The sequence below is a fragment of the Scomber japonicus genome, chromosome 19 (genome assembly GCF_027409825.1).
Source record: "Scomber japonicus isolate fScoJap1 chromosome 19, fScoJap1.pri, whole genome shotgun sequence".
Lineage (NCBI taxonomy): Eukaryota > Metazoa > Chordata > Actinopteri > Scombriformes > Scombridae > Scomber > Scomber japonicus.
In genome coordinates this window covers 27,769,617-27,784,616 of record NC_070596.1, presented here as the reverse complement: position 1 = coordinate 27,784,616, position 15,000 = coordinate 27,769,617, and the positions used below count along the sequence as shown (strand labels likewise).

Genomic DNA, 15,000 nt, shown 5'->3' with positions numbered 1-15,000 from the left:
TGTTTAACAATGTGACGACAAGTGAATCATAATTGATGAGTTTTAGAGAGCGCTACGTCATTACGTCATCAGAGTGATCATTTATTTCCTGAGAAACCTGATTTATGAGATCAGATACATGAAGTACAAAGATAAACTACTGCACTGTTCAACTACTAAATATTTGGTAGGTCACATTGACCCCGTCTGTTTTAACTGTTCTTTCCTCCCTTCCTTCTTTCTTTCATTCCTTCTTTCTTTCTTTCTTTCTTTCCTTCATTCCTTCCTTCTGTCCTTCCCTTCTGTCCTTCTTTCCTTCCTTCTGTCCTTCTTTCTTTCCTTCCTTTCCTCCCTCCTTCTCTCTTTCTTTCCTCCCCCTTCCTTCCATCCATCCCTCCTTTCCTCCCTTCCATCCTTCCTTCCTTCTTCCTCTCTCCTTCCTCCTGTCCTTCTTTCGTTCCTTCATTCCTTCCTCCCTCCTTCTTTCTTTCCTCCCCCTTCCTTCCATCCATCCCTCCCTTCCTTCCTTCCTTCTGTCCTTCTTTCCTTCCCTCCTTCCTTCTGCCCTTCCGTCCTTCTTTCTGTCCTTCATTCCTTCCTTCTTTCCTTCCCCCCTTCCTTCCCTCATTTCCCCCCTCCCTTCCATCCTTCCTTCCTTCTCCCTTTCATCCTTCCTTCCTCCCTTCCACCCTTCCTTCCTCCTTTCCCTCCTTTTCCTTCTTCCTCCTTTCCTTCCTTCCTTCCTTGACTCGAGGACAACAGGAGGGTTAATTATATTAATTCCTGTATTCCTACAGCAGGAATAAAAGCTCATATATAGCTGCACATCTGTCAATTGTCTTTAGATATTATTATATTATTATTTCATGCATTATGTTTCATCACCACACATAAAAAGTTTAGTAGGTGGTGCAAAAACATCCAGATGTATCAAATATGACACAAAATAAAACTCAAGGTCCAATAAACACAAAACAGTTTCAAAGAATTCAAATCTTCTGGCGATGATTTGATGGTTCAGACTTTAAAGGGTTAACTCTTGACTAGTTTCAGGTTTTCATTGCAACATGACAGCAGGAGACTGAAACTGTCACCCATGAACACACCACACCTTAAAAAAGCAGCTCATACCTCCAACTCTTCCCTCTCTCCCCTCCCCCGCCGCCTCCCCCCCTCCTTCCCTCCCTCCCCCTCTCTGACAAACAGGTGACGGCCACCAAACAGGTTAAACCGCTTCAGCTGATACACAAACTAACTCTGCTGCTGCCGAGCCTCACCTGAGACCAAGACATGATCGGGTCTCTTCATTTCAGCTCTGGGAACTTTATCTGCTTATATAACGAGTCTGTTTATTTAATGCATAACTTATTCTACTGGGACGTTTTCGTTTCTTAAAGTTTCGTTTCATCTACCTTTATCTTTGATAGGAGAGGAATTTCTTGGAACTATGTGACAGACAATTAAAATTTAATCTTGAATCTTACTCGAAACAGGAAGAAGCTGTTGTGTGAAACTCAACAAAATAAAAGTCGAAAGAAAAAAAAATAAGATTTGAATCCTCATGCAATAATTAACCCTCCTCTTGTCCTCGAGTCAAGGAAGGAAGGAAGGAAGGAAGGGAGGAAGGAAGGAAAGGAGGGAGGAAGGAAGGAAGGAAGGGAGGGAGGAAGAAGGATGGAAGGGAGGAAGAAGGGAGGAAAGGAGGGATGGAGGGAAGGTAAAGAAATAAAGATAGAAGATAGAAGAAAGAAAAGATAGAAAAAGGGAGGAAGGAAGGAAGGGAGGAAGAAAGGAGAAGAGGAATGAAGGAAGGAAGGAGAGAAGGAAGGAAGGAAGGAAAAAACATAGGAAGGAAGGTAAGAGGAAGGAAGGAAAGGGAAGAAGGGAGGAAGGTAGGAAGGAAGGTAAGAGGAAAGAAGGAAAGGGAAGAAGGGAGGAAGGTAGGAAGGAAAGGGAAGAAGGGAGGAAGGAAGGAAGGAAGGGAGGAAGAAGGGAGGAAAGGAGGGATGGAGGGAAGGGAGGAAGGAAGGAGGAAAGGAGGGATGGAGGGAAGGGAGAGGAAAGACAGAGAGAAGGAGGGAGCTGCTGCTTTAATCTGTCTGACTCACCCACGCCTCTACGTCCTGAGGAGGCTCCATGTCGTCGATGATCTTCACCTTCTTCCACAAAATGTTGCTCTTGCCGTAGTTTTGGATCTTTTGGCGAGTCTTCAGAGCGAAGACGAGCATGATGATGAGCGCCGCCGTCACCAGGAAACCGCACACGATGGCGATGGCCTAAAAAAAGAAAAGAAAAAGAAAAAAAAGAAAGAGAGAGAAACTTTTATATTATTGCTGATTTATTATTGATGGGATTGTTTTATATTGTTGTGTGGACATCAGGAAGACAAGCAAGGAAGGAAAGGAGGGAGGAAGGAAGGAAAGGAGGGAGGAAGGAAGGAGGGAAGAAAGGAAGGAAGGAAGGAAGGAAGGAAGGAGGGATGAAGGAAGGACAGAAGGAAGGAAGAAAAGGGGGATGAAGGAAGGGAGGAACAAGAGAGGAAGGAAAGAGAAGGAGGGAGGGAGGAAGAACTGACGGAAGGAAGGAAGGAATGAAGGAAGCAAGGAGAAAGAAAAAGAGGAAGGGAGGAAGGAAAGAAGGACAGAGGAAAGAAGGAAGGGAGGATGGTAGGGGGAGGAAGGAAGGAAGGAAATAAGGAAGGGAGGAAGGAAGGAAGGAGAAAGAAAAAGAGAAGGGAGGAAGGGAGGAAGGAAGGAAGGAAGGAGGGAGGGAAGAAGGAAGTAGGGATGAAGGAAGGAAGGAGGGAGAAAGAAAAAGAGGAAGGAAGGAAGGAAGGAAGGAAGGAGGGAAAGGAGGGAGGAGGAAAGAAGGAAAGAAGGAAGGAAGGAAGGAGAAAGGAAAAGAGGAAGGGAGGAAGGAAGAGGGAAGGAGGAAGGTGGGAGGAAAGAACAAATCCTTCTCTACTGAAACTAGTATGGAGAAAAAAAAAAAATTGGAAGTTTAGTTTTTATGTTCACCTCTTGAGGCTCGACGACGCAGTAGTGGTAGAGATACTGATTCACAAACACTCCCGACGGTTGCGGTCGTTGGTACTGAGCACAAAGTCCGGCGATCTGACTCCCGTAGGCCGAACCGGACGACTGCGCCATCGGGTTCACCGCCACCAAGTACACGATGGACGCGATGAGCATCAGCAGAGCCAAGATGGCCGACACGATCAGCACGGCCAGGTAGAACCTCCGGCTCTCCGTCAGGCTCTGGTGAGACACGATGATGATGAAGACGACCAGGGCGAAGATGAAAGTGAAGGTTGCCATGGCGATGATGAAGCCTTTCCCGGCTCTGGGGTCGTTGTAGTTCCCTCCGAGGCTGCCGTAGCCGTAGTTGTTTCCCGCTCCGTAGCCGCCGCCGCCGAAGCTGCCGTAGCCACCGTAGCCTCCGCCGCCGTATCCGCCCCCGCCGTATCCGCCGCCGCCGAAGCCGCCCAACGCCCCCTGAGAGTCCCACGCCAAGGTGGAGGCTACGCAGGCGAATATGGCCAAGCACAGCACCAACGTGATGACGGACATGATTTTGAGGATTCCAGGCGGAGACGTCCAGCGGTAGAAATGCTGGAACTCATCGTCGGGGTAGTAAGAGTACGCCGGCTGAGGAGGAGGGACGTTGCTACGGAGAGAAGAAGAAAGGAGAAAAGGAAAAATTCAACTTGAAACCTATTTTTATTATTTTTAAATTAGGTATTTGATCTATAAAAAAAAAAAAAGTCAGAAAATGGTAAAAAGAAATGTCAATCACTGTTTCCCAAAGCTCTAAAAAAATGTCCTTAACCCTCCTGTTGTCCTCGAGTCAAGGAAGGGAGGAAGGGAGGAAGGAAGGAAGGAAAGAAGGGAGGGAGGAAGAAGGAAGGAAAGGAGGTAGGAAGGGAGGAAGAAGGAAGGAAAGGAGGGAGGGAGGAAGGAAAGAAGGAGGAAGGAAGGAAAGAAGGAAGGGAGGAAAGAGAGAGGAAGGAAAGAAAAAGAGAAGGAAGGAAGGAAGGAAAGAGAGAGGAAGGAAAGAAAGAGAGAAGGAACAGTTAAAACAGACGGGAGAGACGACAGGAAGGTTAAAAATATCTGGTTTACAATATTATACAATTAATATATTATAGCTTTAACTTGAAAATGCTCTCTCTCTCTCTCTCTCTCTCTCTCTCCTCTCTCTCTCTCTCTCTCTCTCTCTCTCCCTCCCTCCCTCCCTCCCTCTCCCTCCCTCCCTCCCTCCCTCTCTCTCTCCCTCCCTCCCTCCCTCCCTCCCTCCCTCTCTCTCTCTCTCCCTCTCTCCCTCTCTCCCTCTCTCTCTCCTCTCTCTCTCTCTCTCTCTCTCTCTCTCTCTCTCTCTCTCTCTCTCTCTCTCCCCCCCCTCTCCCTCTCCCTCTCCCTCTCCCTCCCCCTGCCCCTGCCCTGAGGGAAAGTTCAAATAGAGGAATTCAAAACCACATAAACTTACAATTGCAATTAATTCAGCTGTAATTCATTTTTAAACCTTAAGCAGTTAAAAGGTTAAATTACACAATATTCAATCTATTTTTTGGCCTTTCTTAACTTCCATACAACAGTTTATTCCATAATATAATGATTAATATTAAATCAGAGGAGACTTACTATCCGTCTGACTCGTAGGGAGGTGGACTCCCGTTGGGCCTCGAGGACATCGCTGCTGAATCCTTCGGGTGCTGCTCTGTGAAAAATAATCTACGAAGAACAGATTTATGATGTTAGAATAAACTTACTCCATTTCCTTTAAACACAATCTCAATTAATCTATTACAGAATATCAGAAAATGGTGAAAAAATGGCCGTCAACCCCTAAAACCCCAAAGCAATGTCATCACATTAGCTTCTTTTGTCCCTAAAATAGTCCAACATTTAAAATAATGACTTTAATTATGACATAAGACTAGAAACAGGAAGTCAATCTTTACATTTAAGAAGTACAAGGAAGTATTTAGCTTTTTTTTTTGGCTTGATATATGACTCATACGCAGATTATTTCCTATTAATCCACATTTAATCAACTATTATTAATTATTCTAGCTCCTTTTTGAAATGATACTAACACTATTATGACATATTGTGTGGATTTTTAAACAACCATTTCAAAATAAAAGACCTTTTCACTTTATAGTCCTGCTTTAAAACATGACAAACAGATAAAAAACAGATATTTTCCATTAATACACAAACTGTTTAACCCTTTTTTCAGTATTTTAGCTCCTTTTTCGAAATCATACTAACACTATTATGACATATTGTGTGGATTTCAAAGTAAAACGCCTTTTCACTTTATATTCATGCTTTAAAATATGACAAAGAAACAATTAGTGAATTAAAAAACTGATATTTTCTACAAATACACAAATTAATTAACCTTTTTTCAGTATTTTAGCTCCTTTTTTGAAATCACACTAACACTATTATGACATATTGTGTCGATTTTTAACAACAATTTCAAAATAAAACACCTTTTTCACTTTATATTCATGCTTTAAAATATGACAAAGAAACAATTAGTGAATAAAAAAACGAATTAACCATTTTATTTTTTACCATAAGTATTTTAGCTCCTTTTATGACTCACTATTATGACATATTGTGGATTTTTAACAACAATTTCAAAATAAAACACCTTTTCACTTTATATTAATGTGTTTTTAAAGATTATAAAACTACAAATAATCCTTTTTTTATCCAAATTCTTTCCCTTATTTCCTTCTTCATGCTCAAACCAACAACACCATGCTGCTCTTCAGGAGATAATTTTAATTAATTTAAAGCTGTATCTAACAACACACTGTAGCTGCAGCAGCGCGCGGGTAGTTTTAGGATTTAATAACAGTCTCGTGCTAATAAACCGTTAAATTTTAAGGAGTAGTTGAAACACTCACCTGTCGTTTCTCTCTCTCTGTGTCTTCTTTACTCCCTCACCTGATCACCTCTCGACTGAAACTGCTGCTGCTGCTGCTGATAAAACAACAAAGTGGAGCCACACCTTGATGAGCGTGAGTCTCGGTCCAGGTTAAGCCCCGCCCCCCAACAGGTGTCACGTTACCTGACGACGCCGGAAGTGCTCCCATGAACAGGTGGATACGATACTGGGATAAATAAATGGAATAAATGTTATTTTAGGTTAATCCTTTCTTTTAGCCCCAAATTATGCATAAATCCTTCTCTCTTTCTTTCCTCCCCCCTACCTTCCTCCCTTTCCTTTGTCCTTCTTTCCTTCCTCCCTTCCTCTTTTTCTTTCTCCCTCCGTCCTTCCTTCTTTTCCTTACTCCCTCCTTCCTTCCCTCTGTCCTTCTTTCCTCCCTTCCTCTTTTTCTTTCTCCCTCCATCCTTCCTTCTTTTCCTTACTCCCTCCTTCCTTCTTTCCTCTGTCCTTCTTTCCTTCCTTCATTGTGTTTTTATATGCAATGATAATAAATCTATCTATCTATCTATCTATCTATCTATCTATCTATCTATCTATCTATCTAACTATATCTATATTATATATATAATTTATCTCATTTAATGATGTTCAAGTGAAAAGAGGCTTATTTTTTTTATATCGAATGATTGATCAAATAAACTAAAAACTAACTTAACCTTCCTGTCGTCCTCCCGGGTCAAACTGACCCCGTCTGTTTTGACTGTTCCTTCTCTCCTTCCTTCCTTCGGTCTGTTCTTCCTCCCTCCTTCCTTCTCTCTTTCTTTCTTTCCTTCCTTCCTTCTGTCCTTCCTCCCTCCTTCTTTCCTCCATCCTTCCTCCACCCCTTTCCTTTTCTTTCCTTACTTCCTCTTTTCCTTTCTCCCTCCCTCTCTCCTTCCTCCTTCCACCGTTTTCCTTCCTTCTCTCCTTACTTCCTCTTTTCCTTTCTCCCTCCCTCCCTCCTTCCTTCTTTCCTCTGTCCTTCCACCCTTCCTCTTTCCTTCCTTCCTCCCTCCTTCCTTCTTTCCTCCGTCCTTCCGCCACCCCTTTCCTTCTTTCTTTCTGTCCTTCCTTCTTTCCTCTGTCCTTCTTCCCTTCCTCCACCCCTTTCCTCCCTCCCTCCTTTCCTTCTTTCTTCCTCTCTTCCTTCCTTCCTTGGCTCGAGGACAACAGGAGGGTTAATCAACAGTTTGCTGGTTATAGTTTTTACTTTCCAGTTAAGTTTCATCTTTTTATTTTGCAGACTTTTACATTTCAGTGTTGCAGAATAAAAGAAGAAGACCTCAGACTGCGGCGTGTTGGACAGCAGTGCAGAAGCTGAAGTGTATTTCTGAAGACAAAAAAAAAAAGCACCAATCAATCATTTAAATTATGAAAGAAATGGACATTTACAGCAACATGTACATTTACAACTGCAACTGATAAGATTTATGTTTGACAGTATTTCCATTAAAATCAATGTTTGAGGCATTTACAGATATTTAATATATAAAGTAGAAAATGTTTTAATCTATGAAATGGTAGAACAGCTGGAAAAATACATATGACACAAACATTACTCTAATTCTACTTTAGGAAATATTATAGGAATATCTCCAGATTAACCCTCCTGCTGTCCTCCAGTCAAGGAAGGAAGGGAGGGAGGAAAGGTAGGGAGGGAGGGAGGGAAGGAGGGAGGAAGGAAGGAAGGTAGGGAGGGAGGTAGGAAAGGAGGAAGGGAGGAAGGAAAGAAGGAGGGAAGAAAGGGGGATGGAGTACAGACGGAAGGAAGGAAGGGAGGAAAGGAAAGAAGGAAGGGAGGGAGGAAGGAAGGAGGGAGGGAGAAAGGAAAAGAGGAAGGGAGGAAGGAAGGAAAGAAAGGAGGGAGAAAGGAAGGAGGGATGGAGGAAGGAAGGAAGGAGGGAGGGAGAAAGGAAAGAAGGAAGGGAGGAGAGAAAGGAGGGAAGAAAGGGGATGGAGGAAGTACAGACGGAAGGAAGGAGGCAGGGAGAAAGGAAAAGAGGGAGGAAGGAAGAAAAGAAGGAAGGGAGAAAGGAAAGGAAGGGAGGAAAGAAGGACAGTGGAAAGAAGGAAGGGAGAAAGGAAAGGAAAGAAGGACAGAGCAAAGAAGGGAGGAAGGAAAGGAAAGGAAAGGAAGGGAGGAAGGAAATATGGAGGGAAGAAAGGGGGATGGAGGAAGTACAGACAGAAGGAAGGAAGGAAGGAAGGAAGGGAGGAAGGAAAGAAGGAACAGTCAAAACAGACAGGGTCAATTTGACCTGGCAGGACGACAGGAAGGTAAAAAAGTAAAAAAAAAAGTTTAAAAAACAACAACAAACATATTGTGCAATTAAAACAATCATTAAAAAAAGTTAAAGAATCCAGTTTGATGCAGTGGTTGGTTTTTTTTAACATATTTGGGAAAATTAATATTCACAGAAAGACGAGAGATGAGTAGGGGAGAACGGGGTCTCCCCTACAGTAAAGTGTGACTAGCGACCCCGGTCTCCCCTACAGTAGTCAGGCGGCTTTGCAGAGAAGGTAAACTTTGATAGGAATAAAGCAGCATATCTTTTTCATGTTTCCTCTCTTTCTCCCAGTGTCTTTTAGTGAGTGAGGGAGGAAGGAAGGAAGGGAGGAAGGAAGGAAGGATAGAAGAAGAAGGAAAAGAGGAATGAAGGAAGGGAGGAAAGGAAAGAAGGAATGAAAGAAGGAAGGAAGGAGGGAGGGAGGAAGGAAGGCTGGAAGAAGAAGGAAAAGATGAATGAAGGAAGGGAGGAAAGGAAAGAAGGAGGGAAGTAAGGAGGGAAGGAAGGGAGGAAGGAAGGCTGGAAGAAGAAGGAAAAGAGGAAGGAAGGAGGGAGGGAGGGAAGGATGGAAGAAGAAGGAAAAGAGGAAGGAAGGAGGGAGGGAAGGATGGAGGGAGGGAGGTAAGGAAGGAGGGAGGGAAGAGGGAAGGAAGGGAGGAAGGAAAGAAGGAAGGAAGGAAGGAAGAAGAAGGATGGAAGAAGGAAAAGAGGAATGAAGAAACTTTGATAGGTATAAAGCAGCATATCTTTGTCATGTTTCCTCTCTTCCTCCCAGTGTCATGTTTCCTCTCTTCCTCCCAGTGTCACGTTTCCTCTCTTCCTCCCAGTGTCATGTTTCCTCTCTTCCTCCCAGTGTCACGTTTCCTCTCTTCCTCCCAGTGTCATGTTTCCTCTCTTCCTCCCAGTGTCATGTTTCCTCTCTTCCTCCCAGTGTCATGTTTCCTCTCTTCCTCCCAGTGTCATGTTTCCTCTCTTCCTCCCAGTGTCATGTTTCCTCTCTTCCTCCCAGTGTCACGTTTCCTCTCTTCCTCCCAGTGTCATACAAACATTTAAGTGGCGAGTTTCAGTTTTCAGTTACAGTCACAGTATCACACATATATATTTATAAACATATATTTGAGGCCTTTGGACCATTTTTTTAAAAGTGTAAAACATTCAAAAACAAACAAACACACATATTTATATTTGTTGTAGAGATTTGAAAGCAAGCTGTAAATTCCCTGTGATGCTCCTCCAGTTAAAAAACAAAGTCTTTCTTCTCCTCCTCCTCTTCCTCCTCCTCCTCTTCCTCCTCCTCCTCCTCCTCCTCCTCCAGCTGTCCATAGTAGTTTTTTTTTTTTTTTTAGTGTTTTAGTATTTTTTAAGTCCAGCGGGTTTGACGGACAGAGCAGAGGTTTAGCTGTAGCCGTCGTTCCACTCCATGACTTTATCGTATTCTTGGATCTTCTGTTTGATGTGAGACAGTTTGCTCTTCAGGTATTCGCAGCGCTCCTTCTTCTCCAGGAATGTCGGATCCTAAAAGATACAACAGAGACACAGATGGGGTTTATTTTTAAACAAACTTTTCTCTTATAATGTTCCTTACACATGGAATAAATCAGGCGGGGAGTTCTGGTCCTCTGAAATGAGGCCAACCAGGAAGTAACTTAGAACTGCATTCTATCAAAAGGCCACCAGGGGGCGACCGTCTCTATACAAGTCAATGGAGAATTCACCAACTTCTCATTTGATTTCTAACCTCAGTAAACGTTTTCAAAATGTGTTTATGGTCTCAATCGCTAGTGTAAAGCCTTTGTGTCGCCCTCCCCTCCTTCTTTACTTCCATCCTTCCCTCCTTCCTTCCTTCCTTCCCTCCTTCTCCTTTCCTTCCTTCCTTCTTTCCTTCCCTCCTTCTCCTTTCCTTCCTTCCCTCCTTCTTTCCTTCCTCCCTTCCTTCCTTCTACTTTCTTTCCTTCCTTCCTTCCTTCTACTTTCCTTCCTTCATCCCTTCTTTCCTTCCTTCTTCCTCCCTTCCATCCTTGACTCGAGTACAACAGGAGGTTTAAAGCCTTCTTCAATGCAGTATGATGTTCATTTGGGACATTTTGGCCTCCCTGATTTTATATGTGATGATAAAGCAGGGTATGCATTAGGGCGTGGCTACGTCCTGATTGACAGGTTGATTGACCAATGTCCTCGAGATCCAGCCCTCGCAACCATAGCAACCTCCCCGCTCCACCCATGGCTCCGCCTCATGCCCATATAAGTAGAATCTGTGTTTTTATTTTTCCCAGCATGCACCTGAAATTTTCAAGATGGCGCTGCCTAGATTCGCAACTATTGGCTTCCGAGCAGCAGTCCACAAACCAATGGGTGACGTCACGGATGTTACGTCCATTTCTTTTATACAGTCTATGGTATATACACAAATTTTGTGCTGATCCAACCAAAAGAAGTGTGAGATAATTCACTGATTAAGTAAAAGTTTTGACCTGCTGTCGACATTAGATGGAAAGTCAGAGAATAACTGAAATCATCAGGATTATAATTTACTCTCTTTATAATTTAAATAACCAAATAACAGCAGACTAGTCCTTTAATCTATCACAGTATTAAGGCTCTATGTGGAAGATGTCTCTCTACTAACAGACGAGGCTGAAACTCAACTCTCTGTGGAAGAAAAGCAAACTGTGTAATATAAACTAACACATGCAGCACAAAAAGCCACAAATACACTCGCTATATACACAACACTGACAAGACAATGGACTCACATTCTTCTTCCTCTGGTAGTCCTGAAGGATTTTACCGATGCGATCAGCCTCCTACAAAAAAAAAAAAAAGAAGAGAGAAAGTCTGGTCAGTTTATTAAAAGATTAAAACCCTTTTTTCACATGTAATAAAAATAGAAATAAAAACTAAACCAGGCTTTTTTTCATCTCGATGGTGCTAAGAAGGAATTTAAGGGCGGAGGAGTGAAAACAGGAAGTCCAAACAGAGGAATTTGCAGGATGGGGAAATGAGGCATATTTAAACAACAAAAAGCAACGTGCAATTTTTTCAGCCTCGTAATCAGTTCAGTCTGAAAAATCACTTCCTGTGTGCTCACAAATAATAAAACCCCAAACACTGATCCAATCTGAGCGGTGGAGTTTAGCTCAGAGTAACCGTGACGACCGCAGCCAGACTGAAGAGCAGATAGCTGTGTTCATGTAACGATGTTTATGTGTTGATGTGGTTTTTATGTGTTAATGTTGGGCGGAGCTGCACAGAGCTAAACATTAAGACTGGGTGGGATTCAGAGGAGACACAGATTAGATTACATCATAAATCAGAGCTCTGGCCTCACTCATGTATTTACCAAAGGTGGAAAGAGTACTGAAATATTCTACTCAGGTAGAAGTACCACTACTACTTCGATGAGTAAAAATACTGGTCTAAAAATGTACTCAAGTAAAAGTAAAAAGTAGCTTGTTAAAAAGTAAAAGTGTTTAAATTTGATCTCAGCACCCCTAAAAATAAATAATAAAACCATAGACTGTATAAAAGAAATGGACGTAACATCCGTGACGTCACCCATTGGTTTGTGGACTGCTGCTCAGAAGCCAATAGTTTCGAATCTGAGCAGCGCCATCTTGAAAATTTCAGGTGCATGCTGGGAAAAATAAAAACACGGATTCTACTTATATGGGCATGAGGCGGAGCCATGGGCGGAGTGGGAGAGGTTGCTATGGTTGCGAGGGCTGGATCTCGAGGACATTGGTCAATCAACCTGTCAATCAGGACGTAGCCACGCCCTAATGCTACCCTGCTTTATCGTCACATATAAAATCAGGGAGGCCAAAATGTCCCAAATGAACATCATACTGCATTGAAGAAGGCTTTAAACTAGCGATTGAGACCATAAACACATTTTGAAAACGTTTACTGAGGTTAGAAATCAAGTGAGAAGTTGGTGAATTCTCCATTGACTTGTATAGAGACGGTCGCCCCCTGGTGGCCTTTTGATAGAATGTAGCTTTAAGTTACTTCCTGGTTGGCCTCATTTCAGAGGACTGGAGTTTTCTGCATCTTCCTGCCCTCTGTATTATTTGTTACTTGTCTTTTGTGTGTGTGTGTGTGTGTGTAAATTTTAACTTGTGCAAAATAAACCAAACAAAAAACTCAAAAGTCATCAGTTATATAATGAATCCTGCCTCTCACCATCTGAGTGGTCGGGTGCTGCGGCAGTCCGCGCATCATGGCGTCCATCTCGTCAAACCTCTTGGACGTAGCCTGAACCTCGGAGTGGAGCTCTTTGTACTCTGCGTACTGATCGTTGAACACGGCTCGGAACTGATCCCGCTCCTCGTCCGTCCGGATCGTCGGGTATTTACTGCAGGATGGAGAAACACACTTTACTGACATTATACAAGATGAAATGTACATACAGCGGTGGTTAGGCGTTGCTATGGATACAGTAGTTATGTAATATGTTAAAGCAGTAACAGACAGACTGCAGATGTCTTTAAGGGAGGAAGGAAGGATGGAAGAAGAAGGAAAAGAGGAATGAAGGAAGGAAGGAGGGAGGGAGGGAAGGAAGGAAAGGAGGAAGGAAGGATGGACGAAGAAGGAAAAGAGGAATGAAGGAAGGGAGGAAAGGAAAGGAAAGAAGGAATGAAAGAAGGAAGGAAGGAAGGAAGGAAGGAAGGCTGGAAGAAGAAGGAAAAGAGGAATGAAGGAAGGGAGGAAAGGAAAGAAGGAATGAAGGAGGGAGGGAGGGAAGGAAGGAAGGGAGGAAGGGAGGAAGGAAGGAAGGGAGGAAAGGAATGAAGGAATTAAAGAAGGAAGGAAGGAGGGAAGGAGGGAGGGAGGGAAGGAGGGAGGGAGGGAGGGAAGGAAGGAGGGAGGGAGGGAGGAAGGATGGAAGAAGAAGGAAAAGAGGAATGAAGGAAGGGAGGAAAGGAAAGAAGGAATGAAGGAATTAAAGTAGGAAGGAAGGAAGGGGGGAGGGAATGAAGGAATGAAAGAAGGAAGGAAGGAAGGAGGGAGGGAAGGAAGGAAGGAAGGAAGGCATATTGCATGTTTAGCAGCACTTACGCGATGTAGTCAGGCACAATAACGGGTTTGGGGATGTGACCGGAGGGGATCCCTCCCTGGAAAACCATCGGAGGTCCTGCTTTTGTTGCTTTTGGTGCCGACTGGATGGGAACGACCGAGGAGCCGTCGACCTGCTCTGGAGCTTTGGGGCCAGCCTGTTCACACACACACACAGAAACACACACTTTGAATCTTGAATCTAGAAATAAAAATAATAATAAAACTAGGGCTGTCAGCGTTAACACGTTAATCACGATCACATTAATGCAATCCATAACGCGTTAATTTTTTTTAATGGCATTTTAATGTTGCAAGCCTTTTTGTCCCTTCTCCTCCCCCGTAGACGGCTCCTCTAGCTGTAGCGCTATGCTTTGAAGTGGCCTCCTGCAGTAAACCTACCGCGCTGATGGAAAGTAAGAGAGCTACTGGACTTTTGAACGGCTTGTTTAACTTTAAAAGACGCTTCAGTTGACAAGTCAAAAGTAAACCGGAGTACGTGGAGTTTGAGTTAGCACCTCCACGCTAGCCTCAGCTTTGAAATGTAAAATAACAGGATTTTAAACATGCAATTCAAAAGGCGATTAATCGCGATTAACTATGGAAACTATGGAAATTCTGCGATTAAAAAAATTATTCGTTTGACAGCCCTAAATAATAATAATAATAATAATAATAATAATAATAATAATAAGTGTGATTTATATAGTGCCTTTCACAAACCCAAGGACGCTTTATAAAGTATATAACAAACAAATAAACAAACAAAACAAGAAAAAAAAAAATTAATTAATTAAAAGAAAAAAGAAAGGAAAAAAGAAAAAAATCAAGACTGAACTTACCAACGAGTGCAGAGCTCGCATCTCAGACGGCTGCATCTGTGCAAACAAAAACATCATTAACATGTGGCTTATAATGATGATGATGATGATGATGATGATGATGATGATGAGGATGATGATGATGATGATGATTCGTTATTTAAAGCAGGTAAGTTTGACATTTAGGTAAAAACACACTCAGTTAGACGAGAAGATCCAGTCTGTCCAGTCTCTTACTTTCTAAACGAGCAGATATCAGATAACTAAATGTCAGACTGTTCCTTTAAAATACCAAAACACAGATTAACAAAGGGACAAAACAGGAAGTGAGGGTTTTGTTTTGTCTGAATCTCACAGATAATAAAAGTAGTTCAAACTAAACTCTGACAGCAACACACAGACTCCGAAACAGGAAGTAACATCTGCACACAGATGAGACTACAGACTCTAAAACAGGAAGTAACATCTGCACACAGGTGAGATTACAGACTCTAAAACAGGAAGTAACATCTGCGAAGCTACTGCATTATATTCTGTGAAGGTGTGAGCACATTAAGACCCCGACCGTCTGTTTTGACTGTTCCTTCTTTCCTTCCTTCTTTCCTTTCCCCCCTCCTTTCCTTCTTTCTTTCCTCCCTCCTACCCCCTCCTTACTTCCTTTCCTCCCTTCCTTCCTGCTTTTCTTCTTTCCTTCCTTCCCCTTCCTTTCCCCCTCCTTTCCTTCTTTCTTTCCTCCCTCCTACCTTCCTTCCTTCCCCCTCCTTACTTCCTTTCCTCCCTCCCTTCCTCATTCCTTCTTTCCTTTCCTCCCCTTTCCTCCCTCCCTCCTACCTTCCTTCCTTTCCTTCCTCCTTTCTTACTTCCTTTCCTCCCTTCCTTCCTCGTTCCTTCTTTCCTTCCTTCCTCCCTCC

General features: G+C 43.0%; 2 protein-coding genes across 3 annotated transcripts in view; both read right to left on the bottom strand.

Moving 5' to 3' along the window:
• Positions 1–4,671, bottom strand: part of LOC128380698 (occludin-like) — a 14,210-nt gene extending 9,539 nt beyond the window's left edge. Inside the window, 3 exon segments of the mRNA XM_053340566.1 lie at positions 2,088–2,255; positions 2,997–3,645; positions 4,620–4,671. Coding sequence (XP_053196541.1) covers positions 2,088–2,255; positions 2,997–3,645; positions 4,620–4,669 — 867 coding nt within the window. The 5' untranslated portion in view covers positions 4,670–4,671.
• A 4,883-nt stretch (positions 4,672–9,554) lies between these two features.
• The window catches only part of marveld2a (MARVEL domain containing 2a), a 13,160-nt gene continuing 7,714 nt past the window's right edge, over positions 9,555–15,000 (bottom strand). For both annotated transcript variants that reach the window (XM_053340559.1, XM_053340558.1), the window contains exons 5-9: positions 14,111–14,146; positions 13,272–13,426; positions 12,396–12,567; positions 10,967–11,017; positions 9,555–9,728 (exon numbers count right to left, since the gene is read on the bottom strand). In XM_053340559.1, the coding sequence (XP_053196534.1) occupies positions 9,609–9,728; positions 10,967–11,017; positions 12,396–12,567; positions 13,272–13,426; positions 14,111–14,146 (534 nt within the window). In that variant the 3' untranslated portion in view covers positions 9,555–9,608. The remainder of the gene's footprint in view (positions 9,729–10,966; positions 11,018–12,395; positions 12,568–13,271; positions 13,427–14,110; positions 14,147–15,000) is intronic.